Source organism: Neophocaena asiaeorientalis, unplaced genomic scaffold (assembly GCF_003031525.2).
Source record: "Neophocaena asiaeorientalis asiaeorientalis breed wild unplaced genomic scaffold, Neophocaena_asiaeorientalis_V1.1 scaffold474, whole genome shotgun sequence".
NCBI lineage: Eukaryota > Metazoa > Chordata > Mammalia > Artiodactyla > Phocoenidae > Neophocaena > Neophocaena asiaeorientalis.
Genome location: NW_020175391.1, coordinates 292,309 through 315,431, shown reverse-complemented (window position 1 = coordinate 315,431; position 23,123 = coordinate 292,309). Strand labels below are relative to the sequence as shown.

The window sequence follows — 23,123 nt, the reverse complement described above, 5'->3', positions numbered from 1 at the left end:
GTAGTTAAAAGCACTGAAACTAAATTTACAACTCTGCAGAGTTGGAACTCATTAACCCATTCAACAGACTTTTTGGAGTGACTACTTATGTGAGACATTGGTTTTAGGTGCTGTAGATACAATGAGGAAACTGAGGCATGAAGTAGTTGAGCAAGAAGTACCCTCAGTTTGCTACTCAAAGCCAGGATTTATTCAGTGTTTCATCCTGTACCATCAGGGAAGGTAGATTTTGGTACATACTTCTCAAGCTTATTAAAAACCAGACTTTAAATACAAAAATCTGGTGCTCCCTGGGAAATTCTAATAACCTCCCTAGAGAATAACTGCATTTTCCAGTGAACTTACTATCTAAGAAAACATCTTAGGGTTTTCATTTCTGTCATTTGTAATCTGGAAATAATACTTTTTTTTTTAATTTTCCATGTATAAAATTGTGTCAATTTGGGGGCGTGCTTTTTCCAAACTATACTTCACCCACACACAATGCTTTTCAGAAACACTGGTTAAAAGGGTATTTAAAGTAGGTTTAAAGCCTCATTTTGAAGAAAGGGAAAAATACAGGCTTATTGGTAAAATGAGAAAAACATTGAGCCCTTAGTATGCCTGGTACTATCCTAGGTCCTGGAGATACAATGTAACACAATTCCTGTCTGTAAGGAATTTCCATTCTTTTTTTTTTTTTGCAATCACCTTATTATTGTTTCAGGCAAGATCATCAATGAATGCTAAAATTAGAAGGTGAAAATTTGATGAGAAACATGACATTTATGTAGTCACCAAGCATCTCCCCCATATTCTTTTTTTTTTTGGTCGTATATTGTGGCATGCAAGATCTCAGTTCCCTGGTCTCAGTTCCTGGACCAGGGTTCGAAACTGCGCCCCATGCAATGGAAGCATGGAGTCTTAACCATGGACTGCCAGGGAATTCCCAGGAATTTCCATTCTTTGGGACACCAGACTTCAGCAGGTTCTGAGGCCTGTAAGATCCACTGCTAAAAAAGATCTGTTCTTTAATTCAACAAATATTTAATTGTGCCAGGTGGTATTGTAGGCATTTAAGATATATCAATGAACAATGATTACTGCCTCTATGGAGCTGACATTCTAGCAGAGGGAGTCAGATGATAAGCAATAAATATAATAAGAAAATTACCTAGTACTAGTAGCATAAGTGGTGATAAGTACTATGGAAAAAGGAAAAAGGAAACAAAAAATGGGATAGTTAACTGTGCCAAGCAGACTTCAGAATTAAATAGGGTGGCTGGGGAAGACTTCTCTGAGGTTAATTTTGAATAAAAATCTGAAGGAGTTAGGGAGCAAACCATGCACATATCTGGATGAAGAGCAATTCAGGCAGAAAGCAACAAGTACAAAGGCCTTGAGGTGAAATTATGCTTGGCATGTTCAAGGAACAACAAGGGGTAAGATCCTGGAGGTGAATGAGTGAAGAAAAGAGTAGTAGGTGAGATCACAGAGATAATGGAGTGGGGCAGATCTTGTAGGGCATTTTGCTCTGAGTGCTATGTAAAGCCAGTGGATAGTTTTGAGCAGGGAAGTGATACAACATTTCTGATGTGTTAACATGATCATGATGGCTACTGTGATGAAACTAGACTAAGTGAGGACAAGGTGGAAGCAAGAGAAAACAGTAAGACTACTAAAATAATCCAAGCATAAAGGTGATAGTAGTGTAGGGTAGTGAGAAGCAGATGGTTTCTGTATATATTCTGAAAGTAGGGCCAATGGAACTTGCTGATTGGCTGGAGAAAAACAGAGGGGTTGAGGATGACTGAGATTATTGGCCTGCATAACTGTCAACTGAAAGAAAAATGTACAACATGAGAGTTGTGAGTTTAGTTTTATACAGGGTCTTACTGAGGGAGACACATGTTCAAGAAGCACTTGAAATGTGTTCCACCAGACTACAAAATGGGGGAGACTTATAAAGACAAAAACCACAAGGTTATAGTTAGTTACGTGAGTTCTTTATTAATAATTATAATTGGAGCTGGCAAGAAGTAAGGGTGCTTGTTTTTGGGGCGGTTTTTTTTGGCTGCACCACACGGCTTACACAATCTTAGTTCTGAACCCAGGCCCTGGCAGTGAAAGCGCCAAGTCATAATCACTGGACCGCCAGGAAATTCCCAAGGGTGCTTGTTAAATAAGGGTTGGTTGGGGTCCGAACTGGTTGCACGGTTACAAGGGGAGACCTTGAGACCATAAGGATGCAGTGGCATGTGTTGTTCTGAATATGACCAGTGGTGTCCTTGGGTTCTGTACAGTTCAAAGAAAGTTCAAGTTCTCGGTGGGGCAGAATTGTGTCTGAGACCAGATCCTCAATGACCTCCCAACTCCATTTTTGTATACCTGTACTGTGGTTACTCCATTATAATTTCAATTTGTCACCAACTGTAAGAATATGGTTGCCATTAACTGAGATGAGGAAGACTGTGTTGGGAGCTGGTTTTTTGGGGATGGTGGTGGTTAGAATCAGGAGCTTAGTTTTCATCATGTAAGTTTAGGATGTCTACTATACATTTATGTAGCCAACTGGATATACTATTATATGTCAAGTAGCTGTATTGAACTCTGTGAGAAGCACTGTCACTCTTGTGGTCTTCACAGCAACCCTATGAGGTGGATTTTTTTTTTACAAGTGAGGAAAGAGAGGGCTTAAGTAACTTGCCTAATGTCGCAGCTAAAGTGGGAGAGCTGGAATACAACTACAGACACTGGCTTTAAAACTCGTGCTCTTGCTTAATCATTAAGTAATACTGAATCTCAGTGGATGCCTGACATATAGTAATAGACACTCAATAATTATTTGTTGCGTGAATGAATGGAAGAAAAAAACAGTAAAGGGGAGGGATGGGCTACTATCTTCAGAGTCCTCCTATACTCGTTTTCTTTCTGGGTGATCTCTGGCACCACTGCGAAGTTAGGGAAAAAGGGTAAGGAGGGGGCGGGGGGCGGCTAATGCTAGTGATCACGACTCTCGCAGGGCTACTTTCTATCACAAAGTCCAGGTTTAGCCCAAACGCAGAAGCCCCGTTTTTAGTTCTACCATGACCTTAGCGCACTTATTCTCCACACTAGGAATGCTACAAGTAGCCCAATTTATGCTTCAGGGAACATTAACTTTGCAATAACCTAGCTAACAGATTTACCTGGGGAAACCGAAGGAGGCAAGTAACGCGCAAGCGGAAAACTTTAAAGCGCCGCCACGCAGGCGCTCCGCCGCCGGGAAAGTACCCACTACGGCTGCGCGAATCGGCGGCCCCGCCCTCCCTCATCACGTGCCGTGGGACCGCGGCGTGGCGGCGGCAGTGGCAGTAGCGACGGCAGGCCATAGGGCGGTCAGAAGGTTTCCGGTTCCGGTGTAACGTTCGGGCTCCGTCTCAGGGGCTGAAGTTAGTGAGGTGAGTAGTGGCCCCGGGCCCGGAGAGGGTATCCTCGCGTCCTAGTGACTGGGGCTAGGGTTCAATCCAAGGGCAGGACAGAGGCGGGAAGGTTCAGTGGAAAGGAAGCTGAGAAAAGAACAAATTCTGTGGGAGAACGGGTTGGAATGAGATTGTTGAGAGGAAAAGGGCGGGGGCGGGAAAGGGACGAGCTGAGGAGACTACCTCTGAGATGAGGAGTTGGGGTAGAACGAGGCTGGGTTGGGGGCGGGTCAGAGAGACGGAAAGAGCAAAAAGAGAAGAATGGGGATTTCAGGGAGGAAATTGGACTTGTAGCAAAGGAGAGCACAGAGTAAGGAAATGCTTCAGAGGATTAGAACCTGCTACCAGCTCATTCAGAGATCATTCTGCCTTCCTCTCCTTCCACACCATAACCACACCCCACCCCAGCCCCGCTCCACGCAGTTATTGTTGAATATTTGATTCGTGACAAAGCTAGTTACCGTTTGGAACTTTTATTCTGGCCACTGGCTGTTTGGTTTGCACGTTATCTTATGGAAGAATGGGTTGAAGTTGAGTACATTTGTTCATATGGTGCTTGGGCACACATTTCATCTGATAGACTTAGTTATGCAATCAATAGTTATTGAATGAATTAAGTGCCATATAGGAATGGCAGTCGTCCTCATTTTGTAAGATGAGTGAACCCAGTCTGAGAGGAATTACTTGTCAGAAGGCTGGTAAATGGTAGAGCTCGGTGTGAGCTCTTCATTCTCTGTGGTGTCTGAATATGCTTTTGAGCAATGCACATGTTGAGATTGATAGGCTCTACTGTTATCTCATGATGGGTAAATAGAGCCACTGTATTCATATAACATGTCACTGAGGCACAAAGTCTTTCACTCGTAGTTTCATGACTTTAATCTACTTGCTTCATATGGTTATACCAAAATTAAATACACTATTTAGCAACAGTTCTTACAGAGGATAAACCTGCCAAAAATGTAGAAGATAATCAGACTGTGTCTTATAGGAGAAAAGGTGTCTTAAAACATCTTAAAAGATTGAATCCTAGATTGGACCCTGATGTGTGGCGCTGCTGGGAGGAGGTTAGCTTGGAATTGAGGTCAGTCTAGCTTATTGACTTTTAGGCAATATGGAGAAAATTAGGGAAATAAAAATTTTCTTTATGCTCATGAAGAGTTTTGAGATTTAAGTAGGAGATAAAAACGTAAACATGAATAAAATTTAAGAACTCTACTTACATTAAACAACAAATTAAAGATTGTTGTAGAGTCTTTTATGATGGTGTTTTCTCTATTAAGCTAAAAAGTAGAATAAAGGTGAAAAGAGAGAGAGTACATCCAAAACGAGGGTAATCTTTTCTGAACTGAGGGATTAGTTATGACAGAGACCCTGTAGAACATGAGAGAAAAGTATCTAGGTACAGAATTCCCACTGGGATGAATATGAGTACAGAGAAATGTGATAGAACAGTCTTAAGGATTATGAGTTTTAATATAGGATGACTGACCTGGATAAGCCCTCTCATTTGTGTCCCTTAAAAGAAGGCCTGGGTTAAGGAATGCTTGCCCAGAAGTAGGAAGAATAGAACGGCTGGGCTCTGAGTGGGCTTTTTCAGTCTTGTTTTCATGTTATATGCTTGCCAGTCCTTGTTGAATATGACAGAATCAAAAAAGAAGTTAGGACTCATTTCTCAGACTAGGTTATTCCCAAGGTTTGTTTGTTTATTCCATAGGTTTCACTGATCCACTGATACTTACTGAGTTAGGGTTAAAAATCAAACAGAATGTAGTCCTTTCTGTTTTGAAGTATGAGTTGTAGGGAAAGTATTTGGCTTGAAATGAAGTAGAAGAACTTGCCTAGGATTGAGAATAGAGGTGGGGAAGGCATTCCTGATATACTTACTGTTGGCCTGGGGTCATTTTAGTCTTCTCCTGTCCTCTAACTTAACTCTTTACTGGTTTCTTTTTAGGTGCAGTATTGAATCCTATTTTGAGCTATCCTCCTTTTCCTGAAGAATGGCACTGTCTAAGAGGGAGCTGGATGAGCTGAAACCATGGATAGAGAAGACAGTGAAGAGGGTGCTGGGTTTCTCAGAGCCCACAGTGGTCACAGCAGCACTGAACTGTGTGGGGAAGGGCATGGACAAGAAGAAGGCAGCTGGTATGTACCTTTCTGAAACTTCTGGCTTAACATGTAGGATGACCCCAAATACTGCTTTGAACTTCCCCAAAATTCTCTCTGTTGGGAGTGTCTAAAAAAAGGTCAGGCCACAGTTTCCCTTGCATTATACTGGAAATAGCCTAAATAATTAATATTGCTTTTTCTCTTATTTTTTATACTATTTGTGACATATTTTGAATCTCAGACTGATTTCCTTTGACCACTGCACTGAGTTACCTAAATTATATTTACTTAGGAAATATACTTAAGTCAGATGGGTATGTTCAGATTCAGATCGACATCTAAACATATAGAAGTCTCTATAAAATACATGAAAAATGTTGAGGGAGGCAGATTTTGTTAAGGTAGTCTCCTCCAACTGCTGTTTAGGAAAAGTTAGAGTGGTTATTCATCTTAAACTTTGATGCTCAGCCTAAACAGATTACTCTGGCTATGCTACTTCCTATGCCAAAAAATTATAACTATTTTTATCTCGTGGGGCAAGGTCATTCAGTGTAAGAGAATGTATGAGAATCCTACAAAGAACTTAAGAAAGCATTTCTCTCCCTCTTAGGGATAAAATTCCAGTGTTGGCATCTGTTGTATGCCTAGTATTGGACTAAGTACTTTTACGTTTTCAACCTTACCACCTCTTTTTTTCTTGCCAGACCACCTGAAACCTTTTCTTGATGATTCTACTCTCCGATTTGTGGACAAACTGTTTGAGGCTGTGGAGGAAGGCCGAAGCTCTAGGCATTCCAAGTCCAGCAGTGACAGGAGCAGAAAACGAGAGCTAAAGGTAGGTTACAGTTAACTATCTGACGAGCTTGGAGTGTTTTGAATGGTAACAAAGTTGCTGAGCTTACCTGGCTCACACTTTAATATCCACTATTAGAATACCTAATATTTAAGAGAGATACTTAGACATTGAAGTAGAGGGGGTGAACGTGTATTATCACCATCTTATGGTGATGAACTACCTAAGTTCATGGGTTGAAACGTTCCAAGGAAACAGTAGGTAGCTTTGTCCTTTTTCATATACAGTTAGGAGTTTTGGTTCTCATGTTTCCCTAAGTCTCTCTCTTTTTCTTTTTTTTCAATAAATTGATTGCTCTAAGATTTTATGCTTTGATTTACTTGAGGCCTAATAGATTGCTTCAGAATGTGACTTCACTGCTACCTGAGCCATAGACCTCATTGTTGGTCCTTTAGAGATATTACTCTGCAATGGACTTGTAGATGGGACACCTAACAGCAATTGATTTTTTACTGTGTGTCTTGAGAGCCTACTGTTTTCCACATAGCATATTGCCAGTCCTCTGGCCCCATGAGTGGAATACTTAAAGGGACCATCATTACCTCCCTTACCTCCTTCTCTTTTTATCCTATAGTTGCTGATTGGTCATGGCCTCTTTCAATATTAGCAGTGTCAAGTAGCTGATCTATCTCTTTTCTTTGTCTGTCTCTTAAAAAAAAAATCTTTTCTGTGACTCCCATCAAAAACCTTCCAAAGTGCTTTTGATATCCTGGCTATCCTTTTGTTTTTCCTGAGGCACAAGAGTGAATAAGCCGTGTCTGCTTGGTCCCTGGCCAGGCTGTGGAACCAAGAGAAATAGAGATTTGTGTGCTTTTTGTGTTTAGGGTTTTGTAGGGTTATCAGAGGAATGAAAGATAGTCCTTGCCTTAAAGGAATTTGCAGTTTAAGGGTTGGGGGATGGGAGGGCACAACAAAATACAGTCACAAATTATGAAATCTGAGTAGCAGTTTCATGTAAATTTTAGGGTTGACTAGAGTTTCAGACTTCCGTTGAATTTTGTTACATTTAAGGGGGAATGCTTGATCCATAGTATACATAGATCTGTAGAGTGAAGATTATGTTTTGATAGGGCGTGCTACTGTATAAGTGCTGAGGGCCTGCTGTGAATAAAGTGACTACATTGGGTGGGATTAATAAAAATGGTTTCTTGAAGGAGGTATCTAGATAGCCTTGGGATTCGGGTCCCATTTTGGTCCATTCAGTCCCCACCCCACACAATATATTATGGGAGAGTCCTTTTTCTTGAACTGTAGGAGTTCCAGGAAGCGCTCGCCCCTGGCCGAGGATATGTCCTTGCAAAACACGAGCCCTCCTAGTGAAGAGGGGATGTCACCCAAAGCCTACCACCGGTGTGTACATTTGCTTTTTCCCATTGTCCCTTCCAGTTGGCCACTCTTGGTCCTGTTAAGTTCACCTTGCAAATTAGTCAACATATTTGAGTTCCCATTGTTTGATGAGAACAAAGTGTTATTGGGGAATACTGAAAAAGAGAGAAAGCCCCTGTCCTGGAAGAGCTTAGACACTAGTTGGGAGAAAGTACGTACTAACATTGAAAGACTTAACACGTGGCAAACAGAATATCAGCAGTGTAATTTTACTTAGTATGAACCAAGCTCTTAAGCGCTAAAAGGATGTGAAACAACAGTTTGATCAGAGTGGGATGAGATTATTAATGAGAAAAACTTCCTGGAGGAGGTGAGTTTTAGGCAGGATTTGGACTGGGGGAAAAGTTGAGGGAGATCATTACAAATGTGGGCAGTAAGATGTGCAAAGACCTTGGGATGGGAACATTTATAAGCACATGGGATGAAATTTGTTTGACTGGAGTAGGAGAATAATGAAGTTGAGATGGGTGAGATGGTCCATTTGGTGGAGGGTCTAGAAGACTGTGGGAAAAGCCACAAAATGCTGATAAGGACTAGGATTATTCTTCCCTTCTCCCATGGGCAGGGATACAACTCTTCTTTCATCTTGGGTTCCCTTAGGAAGTGTTTGGTGATGACTCTGAGATCTCCAAGGAATCATCAGGAGTAAAAAAGCGACGGATACCCCGTTTTGAGGAGGTGGAAGAGGAGCCAGAAGTAATCCCTGGGCCTCCCTCAGAGAGTCCTGGCATGCTGACTAAGCTCCAGGTTAGTAATTAAGAACTGGAAGCAGTGGTTTTGAGAGTTGAAGAAGTAAGAGATGGATGGGTCCAGATTTATCGTGGCCTTAATTTGAATTAATTGTTAGCATTGGAAAAATTTTATATCCTGCTTTATGTTTCATCATTTCTTGGTTTAACCAGGAGTATTCCAGTTGAAGGCTTTTGAAATAGCATTTACTGAGCACCTATTATGTGGCAAGGAAGGTGTGTTACGTACATCGTTTGCCCAAATATCTACCTCACTGTGTCAGTAAGAAAATTATTGAAATGATTAGAACTTAACATGATGGCAGAGAAGTATTTCCTAATACTATAACACAGAAAAGGTATAATCCACTTAAATAATTTTGAGTTCACTTTGTATGTTTTTAATAGGAATTATCTGTGTATTTAAAATGGGCACTGTTAAAAAATTTGGGGGCTTCCCTGGTGGCGCATTGGTTGAGAGTCCACCTGCCGATGCAGGGGACACGGGTTCGTGCCCCGGTCTGCGAAGATCTCACATGCCGTGGAGCAGCTGGGCCCGTGAGCCATGGCCGCTGAGCCTGCGCGTCCGGAGCCTGTGCTCTGCAAAGGGAGAGGCCACAGCAGTGAGAGGCCCACGTACCACCAAAAAACAAACAAACAAAACAAAAACAAAAAATTTTGATACCACATAAGTAGTAAATATTTCTTGTACCACTTAAAATTTGTTACAGGAGAAATAGAATATATACATATATATGGATGGGTGGGTGGATGGATGGATTTGCATATTATGTATGATATTTCTGAAAGGAAAGAAACTGATGGTGATGTTTTTTAATAGAATATGGGGTGGAAGAATTCACAGTATACCCTTTTGTACTTTTTTGCATTTTAAACTATGTAAATATACCACCTATTCAAAAAAATGTTTAAAATAATTTTTTTAAAATATCTTGAAGCGCCTTGACACAGGACTCTTGGAAAACTCAAGAAGAGTTATTTGATCATGTCCTCAAAGCTTATTATTCTGAACTTCTTTAGGGCAGAGGAAAGTATTTACAGAGATTAGGAAGTAAGTCTTTACATTGTTGGCTCCCGTTACCCAAACTAGGAACTCAGGGACAAATAGGTGATTTTTTTTTTTTAAGTGTAATAATGTTTATGGGTTCTGTCAGTTTTGCATGCATTTTCTAAATGTTCACAGTTGCCCTGTAAGGTAGGTACCATTTTTACCCCTTTTAGACACTTGGAGGTTTAGAAATTAAATACCGTGTTCAAGGTCACACAAGCATTAAATGGCAGAGTTAAGATTCAAACTCAGGTTTCCCTGACTCCAGAGTCTTAATTAGCAAGCTATGTTACTATCAATACTTAACATGCCAATCCTGCCTCGGGAAGATAGGTTGAAAAATTCCAGTGCTCAGCTGTGTACGCTTATCTTTATTACATTTTCTAGCCTATGGTACAAGCAGAATATGATGGGGTCATTCAAAAATTTTTTGTTCTCTAAACCTGAAAGCCCTTTGAGTTTAGGAACCTGTATGAGAGAAATAAAAAGATGTTAACAGTTTTTCAACTTTTTCCCCCACTGAGAGCAGATCAAACAGATGATGGAGGCAGCAACACGGCAAATCGAGGAAAGGAAAAAACAACTAAGTTTCATTAGCCCCCCTACGCCTCAGGTATTGTAACCAGATTTCTCTGAAAATAAGAATCTTTAGCACAGAATTTCTTGCCACCCACTCAAATGAGAGTCCAGAAGATGACTGCATGTTCCACCCCCAATTTACCACAGTCTACCACTCTGTGGTGGGTGGTGGGGGGGTGGTCGGGGGAGATCTGCCTGCCTGTCTAATTTTTCTGATTCTGATTTCTTTTTCTCTATCTCACAGCCAAAGACTCCTTCTTCCTCCCAACCAGAGCGACTTCCAATTGGCAACACTATTCAGCCCTCCCAGGCCGCCACTTTCATGAATGATGCCATTGAGAAGGCAAGGAAAGCAGCTGAACTACAAGCCCGCATCCAAGCCCAGCTGGCACTGAAGCCAGGGCTCATCGGCAATGCTAACATGGTGGGCCTGGCCAATCTCCATGCTATGGGCATTGCTCCCCCGTGAGTACCTGTTTCATGGAACTCGTTTCTGAAGCTTGAGAAGCAATAAATACCTTTGAATGTTATTGATCCTCTTCTTGCAAGGAACTTAAATAATTTCTTAGATAGTTTCATATTTCTTACATATACTCAATAAATACCAATTGAATTTATTCTCTTGGTTACCTTATTGCAGAGTTTAATTATCTTCTTTTTACAATTCGTAGAACTGAAGTTAAGATTATTCCTCTAATATTGGAGCTAGGAATAGAGCTAGGTTTCCTGAATCCTAGGTCAGAACTATATCCATTAAACCACATTGAGTGAGACCAGATCTGAGAGTTCTCTACAACTGGGTAAAGGTGATAGACTTCATTTTTAACACCTTAATTGGTTTGCCATCCCCTGTCTGACTCAAGAATTAAGGAGTAAAGGAAAATATGATTCCAACTTCTTACCATTGTAATTTATAAGTTCATTTCATCTGATTGTACTCTATACTCAACTGTCCAGTTTGATAGTTTCAGTCAAGATGTTATTATTCACTGATGGGTTTATGTTCCTTAGAATTTTGTAACCTAGTTGTCTTTGTTGGGTTTTGATTTTTCCTTTTTTTTTTTTTTTTAATTTTATTTATTTTGGGCTGTGTTGGGTCTTCGTTGCTGTGCGGGGGCTACTCTTCATTGCGCTGTGTGGGCTTCTCATTGTGGTGGCTTTTCTTGTTGAGCATAGGCACGTGGGCTCAGCAGTTGGGCCTCACAGACTCTACAGCACAGGCTCAGTAGTTGTGGCGCACGGGCTTAGTTGCTCCGCAGCATGTGGGATCTTCCTGGACCAGGGATTGAACCCGTGTCCCCTGCATTGGCAGGCGGATTCTTAATCACTGCGCCACCAGGGAAGCCCTGTTTTTTATTTTCTGCTTGGTTTTTTTTTGCTTGACTTATTGTTCCAAATGGGATTTATTCCTTTGTGGGCTATTTTTCAGGAAGGTGGAGTTAAAAGATCAAACTAAACCTACACCACTGATTCTTGATGAACAAGGTCGAACTGTAGATGCAACCGGCAAGGAAATTGAGCTGACACACCGTATGCCTACTCTGAAGGCCAATATTCGGGCTGTGAAGAGGGAACAATTCAAGCAACAGCTAAAAGAAAAGCCATCAGAAGACATGGAGTCTAATACCTTTTTTGACCCCCGAGTCTCAATTGCCCCTTCCCAGCGCCAGAGACGCACTTTTAAATTCCACGATAAGGGCAAATTTGAAAAGATTGCCCAGCGATTACGGACAAAGGTATCTGGCTTAGAATATAATCTAGAATTCTGAAGAAGTTAGGAAGGTGACAAAGGAAATTGAATATAGTCCTGAAATAACCGTCAACTCAGTTCTCTATGTTTTTGGCAATTAGATAAACAAGTAGTAAAGCAATGAGTAATTTTTAAAATACTATATTTTTTCCTGGAATACTTGATTTTTAGCTGATTTGTCTTCTCAGTTACTTACATTCTACTTAGGTGGAAATAAAATTGAATTTGAAAATTCTCCACATAAACGGTCAGTGGAGGGAAACCGTTGAGAACCCTCAGGGCAACTAATGAAAGCTAACCTGTTGTTAAAATTTACTGCAGACAGTCCACACACTTGGATAGTTTGATTGACTGTATATTTGATGACTTTTACCTTCTTGTTTTCATCCTCTCAGAATGAGGTTTTTCATAAAATTCCATTTCTGCATATTTGCTGCAGGCAGGCACTGTGGGGTAAAGGGCTAGTGATGAGAGTGAAATGTATGTAAATCAACCAAGTAAAGGATAAAGTAAAGCAGAACAGCTCCTTTTTCTAAGCTTTCAGAAAGTATGAATTTGTTGCATTAGATGTAAAGAGTTCAACAAGGGAGTGTTTTAAAGTTTGGGATTCTACTACTTCCCTGTTTTCTTTGACTTCAATTTATCTTGTCTTGTCTTTAGGCTCAACTGGAGAAGCTGCAGGCAGAGATCTCACAGGCAGCTCGAAAAACAGGCATTCATACTTCAACTAGGCTGGCCCTCATTGCTCCTAAGAAGGAGTTGAAGGAAGGTGATGTCCCTGAAATTGAGTGGTGGGACTCTTATATCATCCCCAATGGCTTTGACCTGTGAGTTTGTTGGTTAATACCTTTTAATAAGGCTAGAGTTTTAATGGGAAAGATGGTACTTGTGCATTAAGTAAAAAATTTAAATCCAAGGAAGATAGATAACCATATACAAGCTCATATATTTGTAAAGAATATGTTGTATGGGTTGTTTTAGTTTTTTCGGTTAATGTAGGAGGATTGGGCACATATAGCCTAAATAATCTATACAAATCTGTAAAATTTCTGCTTGCTTTGTTATACATTGTTATTTGTTTTTACCATATTTGTTTTCTTAATTACCTTCTTTTGCTACTTATAATAGGTGTTTAACATTTCTTAAAGATCCAGTCCTAGAATAGAGCAAGGATTCTTAGTTGATGGGGGAGAGAATGATAAATAAAGCGTATAAGAAACATTTGGCAAGCTTCAATCATATCTGTTCCATTATTCTGATACATGGCTTTAGGAGACTGTCTCAGCCTTTCCTTATGCTTCCTTTGTCAGCCTCTGTCCCAGCGAATTATTGTTACTAATGAGAGAATATGGTGTCCATCAGAGGTGTTAGGGTAGAAAAAAAAGGTTGACAATGACTGGTGTAGAGAATGCATCCAACCTTAGTGGGACCATTTTGTCATCTTGAAAATTATAAGTAATATATTACATATTATAGACATGCAAATACTGTAAAAAGTTCTAGAATGCATTATGGGGGGTGGATTTTTTCATTGTGTTTCTGAGATTCCCTCTCTCTTGGAATCATCTCTACCCACATATCCTGTTTTCCCTTCTTCCTCCAATTTTAGTACAGAGGAAAATCCCAAGAGAGAAGATTATTTTGGAATCACAAATCTTGTTGAACATCCAGCCCAGCTCAACCCTCCAGGTAATGTAGAGATTACTCAATCAAAGCTCTAGAGAAGTATTAGCCAATAGAAATTTATGTGATAATGGGCATGTTCTCTGTCTGGGCTGTCTATACTATAGCTGCTGTGCACACATGACTATTGAGAACTTGAAAACCAAGTTGCATTAATACAGCTGAGGGACTGAATTTTTAATTTTATTCAATTTAAATTTAAATGTAAATAGTAAATGTAGCTAGTGGCTACAGTGTTAGACAGTGCAGCTGTAGAGCATTGAGGTCTAATCTATAGATGGCCTCACTGATGTATATTACAAACTGGGCTTTTGCCATAGTGTTGACTCCCAACTCTAGTCTAGTACACCACCATTAAACTCCTGGCCTTCTTCAATCTTCTTTTTCTTCAGCCTTTCTCTTTATCATTTTTGTAGTGAAAGTCTGTTGGCTCAGTCAGAAGAGATGGGTTTTAGTTGTGGCTGTGAACTAGCTGAATCCCTTGGGTAAATCACTTATAATACAGAATTTCCTCATATGTAGAGATAATACTGATATTCCCTCTTAAGCAATCACAGAAGATTTTAACATTTTCATCAAATTTGAGATGAATAGAGGAGGTTAGTTTTTACTCAGTACATTTACTCAGTAAATTTGCTTGCCAGTATCTCTAATAAGTTCAGAAAAATAGATTGAGACCCTGTGATAATAAAAGAATAATAATCATTGAATTATACTTAATCAGAATGTACTTAGCTGTCATCAGCATGAATCATTAGAAGAAAGTGGGGGATTTTGTTTGTTTTAACAAATTGAGTAAATCTGCTTTGGGAGCTCAGAAGATTTTTCCCAATCCCTATGACTCTTAAATTATAAATTTCTTAGTGTTGGCCAGTGGTTTTCAAATTGTATTCCATAGGCACGTTGAGGTTCAGTAAGTAGGATCCAAATGGGATTCTGGATACCCCCCACCTACTCCAAATCCTCACACAGAGCAGCCGGAGCAGCTCTAATTTTGTTTTCTATATTTGCCACATTTCAGTTTATAAAAGGGTTCAACTGCTTAAAGAAAAACAAGTTAGAACATTACTCATGAAAGATAAGAATGCTTTTGAGGGGCTTCCCTGGTGGGGCAGTGGTTAAGAATCCGCCTGCCAATGCAGGGGACATGGGTTTGAGCCCTTGTCCGGGAAGATCCCACATGCCGCAGAGCAACTAAGCCCATGCGCCACAACTACTGAGCCTGCGCTCTAGAGCCTGCGAGCCACAACTACTGAAGCCCATGTGCCTAGAGCCCGTCCTCCACAACAAGAGAAGCCACCGCAATGAGAAGCCCTCACACTGCAACAAAGAGTAGCCCCCACTCGCCGCAACTAAAGAAAGCCTGCGAGCAGCAATGAAGACCCAAGGCAGCCAAAAATAAATTAAAAAAAAAAAAAAGAATGCTTTTTAAAGACATAACTATAATACCATTATCACGACCTAAAATTAACTAAAAGCAAACTAGAGGTCCTTTCTTTCTCTTTTTTTTTTATCTTAATTGGAGTATAGTTGATTTACAATGTTGTGTTAGTTTCAGGCATACAGCAAAGTTAATCAGCTACACATATACAGATATCCACTATTGTTTAGATTCTTTTCCCATATAGGCCATTACAGAGTATTGAGTAGAGTTCCCTGTGCTATACAGTAGGTTCATATTAGTAGTGTGTATATGTAAATCCCAGTCTTCCAATTTATCCCTTCCCGCTTATCCCCTGGTAACCATAAGTCTGTTTTCTACATCCGTAACTCTGTTTCTGTTTTGTAGATAAGTTCATTTATACGCTTTTTTCAGATTCCACATATAAGTGATATCATATATTTGTCTTTCTCTGTCTGACTTATTTCACTCATTATGACAATCTCTAGGCCAATCCATGTTGCTGTAAAGTTCCTTTTAATGTGATTGATATTCACCTGTATCCCACTAATATGCTTATTGCTTTGGTACATTCATTTCTCTGCCTGACAGTCGACAATGACACACCAGTTACTCTGGGGGTATATCTGACCAAGAAGGAACAGAAGAAACTTCGAAGGCAAACAAGGAGGGAAGCACAGAAGGAGCTACAAGAGAAAGTCAGGCTAGGCCTGATGCCTCCTCCAGAACCCAAAGGTACGTATCTTAGAGGCAGGGAAGAAAGGATGACAAGTTTATCTCTGTCATTCTAGAGGAACTTTAGCATCTCTCTATATTTGGGTGCTTTTTGTTTCTCAGAATCATTCATTGGTTCTTCCTTTCCTAAATTTTCTATTGTCTTTGCTTATTAAGACAGGTCAACATAGTTATTGTAGATGTCATTTAAGGCTTTTTTTTTTTTTAACTAATATTGACCATAAAACATTCCTATACGCCTGGAAGAATAATAGGCTTGAAATTCATGAAGATAGTAGTTGGAGTATTTGCATAGAGTTGTTATGTACATAATTCTTAAATGTTTGAAAAATGAAAATGCAGTTTAAAAAACCTCACTCCTGTAGTTTCCATTATCAGTTAGTAATATTTTGAGTGAGCACTGTTATGTATAGGATCTTTCACTAAATGCTATGATGAGAGTGAAAAATGCCAAAGGGCTTCCCTGGTGGCGCAGTGGTTGAGAGTCCGCCTGCCGATGCAGGGGACACGGCTTCATGCCCTGGTCCAGGAAGATCCCACATGCTGCGGAGCGGCTAGGCCCGTGAGCCATGGCCGCTGGGCCTGCGCGTCTGGAGCCTGTGCTCTGCGACGGGAGAGGCCACAACAGTGAGAGGCCCACGTACCGCAAAAAAAAAAAGAAAAAAAAAAAGCCAAAGAAATTAAATTCCTTGTCTTTCGTAAATTTTCAAACAATGTGAATAAATGCATACCAGTTATTTAGATTAATTATGTGACTTCCCTCAAATGCTGAATTAATTGGATGGGCTTTCAAGGTAAGAGTATTTGGAGGAGGTGAGTTTTGAGCAGAGATTTGAAATAGGTGAATGATATGAATTAGTAGAGAAGAGATTGACAGGTTATCCCAGCTGGAGTAATGACTTATGAGATTGATTTCTATCATCTCTTCACTGCAGTAAGAATTTCAAATTTGATGCGAGTATTAGGAACAGAAGCTGTTCAAGACCCCACGAAGGTAGAAGCCCATGTCAGAGCTCAGATGGCAAAAAGACAGAAGTAAGTGCCATGGGATTGGGTGGAAACCCAGGGCAAGTACCTTTCCCAGACTCTTCTGGGGGATCCATATTTGGAGGGAGGGGAGAGTTCTCCGTTGCTCTCTCTTTCCCTCAGCCCTGCCTCTGATCTTCAATGCCTTTCTCACTTGTGGATGTCCTTCCTGTCACGACAGAGCGCATGAAGAGGCCAACGCTGCCCGAAAACTTACAGCAGAACAGAGAAAGGTCAAGAAAATTAAAAAGCTTAAAGAAGACATTTCACAGGGGGTACACATATCTGTTTATAGGTAGGTGTCCAAACTGGGCCAGCCTTTTCCTTAGAAATACCAAAACATTTTCCAGGTGATTGAGGCAGAATCACTGGTGTAAAGCATACCTAATAGCAGCTCTACTCTCTTTTAACGACCCTAGTGTAAATCAAGAGCTAGTAGATCTTTTTCATTGGTGAGGGTTAAAAACTTAGTCTTCTATCTCTGAGGTCTTAGTGAACTAACTAGTTCTGAAGAATGAATGAACGAATATGCTTATTCAGGCCAAGATGTGAACTAGGGATCATTCATACTTTATGAAGCATAAAATATTATTTTTTTAGGAAGTATTAAAAGTTTTTTTCCTCAGTTAACTATATCCTTATCCTAATGTATTGCAGTAATCCTTTTATTCCCACTCCAAAGTGGACTTTATTTATTTATTTATTTTTGATTTATTTATTTGTTTTTATTTTTGGCTGCATTGGGTCTTCGTCGCTGCGTGGGCTTTCTCTAGTTGCGGCGAGTGGGGGCTACTCTTCATTGCAGTGTGCAGGCTTCTTGTTGTGGCTTCTCTTATTGTGGAGCACAGGATCTAGGCACTCAGGCTCAGTAATGGTGGCGCACGGGTTTAGTTGCTCTGTGGCACGTGGGATCTTCCCAGACCAGGGCTCGAACCTGTGTCCCCTATTGGCAGGTGGATTCTTAACCGCTGCATCACTAGGGAAGCCCTGGACTTTCCATGTTGTAAATATTTTCTACCTTTTGTGTTGATTTAATGTTTTCATTTTATTCTTTTATGTCAAGTACATGTGTATCTTCTGTTTAGACGTGCTCCTGTTTAGTTCTTTATTATAAAAACGGCACATTATAAAAGTAGTGAATGCTTACTAAGATAAAAAACATTCTAACAATGCAGAAGGACATTTACTGAAAAAGTCCCCTTCCTATTCTCTGATCCCTTAGGACCACTCACTGTGGGTAATTGCCACTGACAGTTTTTCGTATATTCTTCAAGAAATTTTTCAGGCATAGCATTGTGACTACTTTATATTATAAGCATCTAGAGGGCAAAGAATTTGTTGGTCTTTATACTGTCAAGAACAACTAGCATATAAATATTTTTGGATGATGGTAAATATCTCTCCTTCATTCTTAGAGTAAATTTTGATTACCTGCTATTTGTTGTAAAGTGTACAGTGCTAGACTTTGAAGAAGTTTAAGACAGTAGAAATACTTCTGGATTCATCAATTCTACCTTTAAGCATTAGTATATTTGCTTACTCCAAATGCCTTTGTTTTTAGAGAGAAAACTATTTTGGATCCATTTTTATTTGCCATTCCATTCAGGCAGCTGCTGATGCTAAAATGAAAGCCATAACTAAACTTTCCCTTCTCCAGAGTTCGAAATTTGAGCAACCCAGCCAAGAAGTTCAAGATTGAGGCCAATGCTGGGCAGCTGTACCTGACAGGGGTGGTGGTACTGCACAAGGATGTCAACGTGGTAGTAGTGGAAGGGGGTGAGTCTGAAAAAATTGAGGCAACCGTAGGCCTTGAAGTGATTAACATGGTGGGAAGAAAGGAGAAAAAGATAGTATTTTAGAGCCATACCTGGGTTTAGTATCTTGGGCCTCTGTTTCTGTGTTTATTGGAGTAGAAGGACCTAAGATGTGGTTCCTGGGATTGCTTCAGCTACCACATTAATGCCTAAGCGTTGAATGCACACAAACGTTCTTTCTACCCCATTGTCTTCCACAACTCTGGCAAAATTCTCCTTCTTTGTTTCTAGGCCCCAAGGCCCAGAAGAAATTTAAGCGTCTTATGCTGCATCGGATAAAGTGGGATGAACAGACATCTAACACAAAGGGAGATGGTGAATGGGGGTTAGAGGGGATTAAGTGGGAGGTGGGATGGTACTCTGTCCATTCATCTGTTCCCTCTCTCTGACACTCTTGCAAATACCAGATAATGTTTAAGAATTTTAGAAAGACCCATTTGGACTTTAAGCATGCTAGACATTCATACAGTATTTATTATATGATCATATACATGAGTATTAGTTATTCTCCTGCCTGTCCTTTAAGGCCTTTCTACTAGCTGATTTCCCTGTTAGCCCAGACTCTGGATACTGGCTACACGAGTGTATTTAGTTTGTGAAATTTCAGCAAGCTGCGCATTCATATGTGCATTGTCTATATTATATAATTTTTTGTGGTTTTTTTTTTTTTTAATTTTTTGACAAAAAGTTTTTTAAAGGATTGAGAGCAAAAAATATTTTTCAGATCAAAAAAAGCTCTCTGCTTCATTCAAGAAAATAAACTTTTATTCTTTTGCCCAAGTTTATCTAGTATATTTATTTGACATCCTTCAGGCCATCTTCTTCCATCAATATTCATTCTTCCCTTCTTTGAAGACCTGGGTTAGCATTTAACATATGCAGAGAAGCTTACTTTTCTTAACTTTGGCCCTTCTATACTTTTCGTTCTTCCCTATTTTTGTACTTAAAGTACACTTTTTACTATAATTGACCTATATTTTATTTTGTTTTGCAAGTATTCCTAAGATATTTTCATTCATTATATCTGTTCTCCTTCATTAGACTAAAAACTCCTTGAGAATGGACTCTTATCATTTTGGCATCTGAAGTGCTTAGGACAAGTTTTTATTGTTCTTTTATTTATCTCCTTATTCCCAGTACCTGTCACAGCTCTTGACACGTAATTGGTCCTCAATACATGTTTGTTGAATTAATTAATGTCCCTACCTGTTTGGAGATTTCAGTCTAATTGGGGGGAAATAAAGAGTAACAGAAGACATTTGATCCCAATACATGAGAAAAGGTGATGATATTTAAAAGAATTTGGGTAGGCTTGAATACTGTTTGTTTAGAACCTAAATCTTGATGTCTGATCTAAGTCTAGAGCAAGATTTAGCTATATTGTCTTTTCCAGATGATGAGGAATCTGATGAGGAAGCTGTGAAGAAAACCAACAAATGTGTACTAGTCTGGGAGGTAGGTGATTAAACACTGAAGCAGGACTTTAGCTAATTCCTTTTATGTTATGCAAATGGAGCAATATAATGGTAAAACTAAATAATGACTAATCCCTTAAGGAATTTGTATTTCTTTTTGGAATTCATTGTTAAGTATTGGGCAGCAAATCCTTCCTGATTATATTTTAGTTAAATTGATGGGTATATAGTTTATAACATCTGGGGAAAAGTATGGAAACTGGTGGCAAGAATACAAATTCTCGATTTATTTATTTCACAGTCATGGATATGAGACTTGGAAAGAGGGAAATGAATTGTAGAATTTTTCTTTGGATATAGTGAAAGAAGTACTAGACTTAATACAAAGTTGGGAGTCTGGGCAGTATCACTGTGTAACTGGGCAAGACACTTAATGTCAAAAACTGTTGCTTTGTCTATAAAATGTGGATATTATTTTCTCCCTATTGTCAGTTTTATTTTGAGAACCTAATTTGATTATTATGTAATGATGCTTTGCAAAAATGTAACTAAATCACTCTTAAAATGGAATTTTTTTATGGTTATACAATTCTTTCATCCCTCAAATTTTCTTAGTGAGCCACACTATTCTGAAGAATGAATGAATGAGTGAATATGCTTGTTCAGGCCAAGTAGTGAACTAAGGATCATTCACCCTTTGTGAAGTGTAAAATATCATCCTATTTCTCCAGGAAGCATTAAAAGTTTCTTTCCTCAGTAACTATATTCTTACCCTGATGTACTGCAGTAATCCTTTTATTCCCACTCCAAAATACATTTTATACATTGTAAATATTTTCTACCTTTGTGTTGATTTAACGTTTTCATTTTATTCTTTTAGGTTGCATGCGCGTGTGTATCTTCTATTTTTTAAATGTGCTCGTATTTAGTAACTAGTTCTTTATTATAGAAGTAGTACTTTGGGACTTCCCTGGCAGTCCAGAGGTAAGACTCCGCACTTCTCCTGCAGGGGGTGTGAGTTCGATCCCTGGTCGGGGAACTAAGATCCCACATGCCATGCAGCATGGCCCAAAAACAAAAAAGTAGTACTTTACTACCAAAGTAGTGAATGCTCATTAAAATAAATTCTGACAACACAGAAGATCACTTACTGAAATAGTCCCTTCCAATTCACTCATTTTTTAAGACCACTCTATAGGTAATTGCTACTGTTTTTCATGTATCCTTCTGTCTTACCCCAGATTCCTCCAATTTATGCATACTAAGTAGGTAATAATAACCATAATAACTGTTTCTGTGTCTCATAAGTCCCCATCTGCATATTTAATATCCCCCAGCCCCTTCACCTCTTTAAAATTCTGTTCCATTTATCTCTGAGAGTCCTCAGGAATTATTTCTCAGGTTCAGAAATAAGCCAAGTTGTGCTTTAGCCTCCTTTTTGGAACCTGATCCCTGAAAGCCTCTAGCACTTTGTGACTGCCATTGCAGCTAGTCCCTTTGGTGAGAATGCGGTTCCAATAAGTACTGAATGTTTCTACTGTAGTTGTCTGCAGGTTATCCCCCTTGGCTCCCATTCCTCTCTCCCCCGAACCCCTGTATTGTTCTTTGTCACTGGGCCCCAAAACCTCCTGCCTATATACATGGTCTCACTAAGTCTTATGAAAAGAGTCCTTTTAGCCTCTAACTCCTTTCTCCTTAAATGCCCAAATCTGGAGGCCTGGTGGGAGGCAAGTTCATCCCATCTCACCCTCCCTAGTCCTTCCTGACTTACTCTTCCATCCAGGCACCAGAGCACAGAACTCCTCATCTTCCATTCAGTCAAAAAAACAAACCCATATAAAGTCATGAAAACTCAGCAAATATCCAAGGGGGTGGAGGTTAGAATTGTTTGTTTTGTTTTGTTTGTTTAATATTTATTTAGGCTGCACCAGTTCTTAGTTGCAGCACTCGGGATCTTTTATTTGAGGCATGCGGGATCTTTAGTTGTGGCATGTGGGCTTCTTAGTTGCAGCATGCATGCAGGATCTAGTTCCCTGACCAGGGATCGAACGCAGGCCCCCTGCATTGGGAGCATGGAGTCTTACCCATGGGACCACCAGGGAAGTCCCTAGAATTGTTTTTACCATAAAATTATGTTCAGGTAGGCACATTGCTACACAGGTGTTACTAGGTTTTATAAAGGAATATTATATCTGATTTAAATTAGAAACTGCAGTGTTTTTATTAAAAATTTTGTCTCTTTCCCAGGGTACAGCCAAAGACCGGAGCTTTGGGGAGATGAAGTTCAAACAGTGCCCTACAGAGAACATGGCTCGGGAGCATTTCAAAAAGCATGGGGCTGAGCACTACTGGGACCTTGCGCTGAGTGAATCTGTGTTGGAGTCCACCGACTGAGACTACTGCAAGCCCTTGCCTCTCCCTTCTTGCCTGTGTCTCTTCAGTCCTCTCCCTTATTCTACTTCCAAACCCAGCCCTACTTGTGTGTGTGATCTCAGAACTGTGCCAGGCTGACATTGGGACAAAGGGAGAACACCTTGCTTCCTTCCCCAGACAGCCTGGTGCTGCCCTTTATTCCCCTTATGTGAATATGATTAAAGAGTTATTTTTAAAGTCGGTATGATATTTTTCACAACGTTCAAAGGTATTGGAGTTTGGGTCTTCAGGTGATCTTTTCTCCAGACTTCTAGCAATTGCTGTGGAAAAAGAAAATTTTGTCATTGATATTTATGAATATATAAATGGATGAACGAATGGATGGATGATTGGATAATGGAAATTTCTGACCTCATCTTAGAGTAAGAATGATAAATATTGTTTTCCTGGAGCAGAGTGAAGAAGGAAAAGGTATTAAGTGGATAGGGGAGAGGGAATTTCCATCTCCTAACCTTCGGTGGATAGTCACGAGGTTCAGATTACTTCTGGTCTTGGCTGAGTAGTCTTAACAGGAAATTAGTTCCTCATATGGGTGAATATATGAGAAGGTATGTCGTGGGTGAAATGGACACAGAAGGAGAGTCCAAAGAGGATGTTATGGGTCAGTTTGTAAAAGGGAATAGGATTTGGGAATTTAGCCTATTTCTTCTCTTTACTAATTAAAGAAACCAATCCTTTTCTAAAAGACAATGTGTAATTTC

General features: G+C 39.8%; 1 protein-coding gene across 2 annotated transcripts; it reads left to right on the top strand.

Moving 5' to 3' along the window:
* The first annotated feature begins 3,301 nt into the window (after nucleotides 1–3,301).
* Nucleotides 3,302–22,599, top strand: PRPF3 (pre-mRNA processing factor 3). 2 transcript variants are annotated; one of them, XM_024765815.1, is made up of 16 exons: nucleotides 3,302–3,419; nucleotides 5,395–5,585; nucleotides 6,254–6,384; nucleotides 8,389–8,535; nucleotides 10,115–10,198; nucleotides 10,409–10,629; nucleotides 11,594–11,900; nucleotides 12,575–12,741; nucleotides 13,524–13,603; nucleotides 15,591–15,734; nucleotides 16,670–16,769; nucleotides 16,942–17,055; nucleotides 18,418–18,536; nucleotides 18,806–18,889; nucleotides 19,968–20,029; nucleotides 22,237–22,599. In XM_024765815.1, exons 2-16 carry the CDS (start codon nucleotides 5,441–5,443, stop codon nucleotides 22,381–22,383), a joined length of 2,052 nt encoding a protein of 683 aa, XP_024621583.1. In that variant the 5' UTR covers nucleotides 3,302–3,419; nucleotides 5,395–5,440; the 3' UTR covers nucleotides 22,384–22,599. The 2 variants fall into 2 exon arrangements, with proteins under 2 accessions (XP_024621583.1, XP_024621584.1); XM_024765816.1 differs by lacking the exons at nucleotides 3,302–3,419; nucleotides 5,395–5,585 and adding an exon at nucleotides 7,657–7,752 and having other exon boundaries at nucleotides 6,253–6,384; nucleotides 22,237–22,383.
* The last annotated feature ends 524 nt before the right edge of the window (nucleotides 22,600–23,123 follow it).

Excerpts from the sequence above, each read along its gene's own strand:
- PRPF3 (XM_024765815.1), top strand. The coding sequence starts at position 5,441 with ATGGCACTGTCTAAGAGGGAGCTGGATGAGCTGAAACCATGGATAGAG. Across the intron at positions 5,586-6,253 it reads GGACAAGAAGAAGGCAGCTG|ACCACCTGAAACCTTTTCTT; the intron begins GTATGTACCTTT and ends TTTTCTTGCCAG. Across the intron at positions 20,030-22,236 it reads AATGTGTACTAGTCTGGGAG|GGTACAGCCAAAGACCGGAG; the intron begins GTAGGTGATTAA and ends TCTCTTTCCCAG.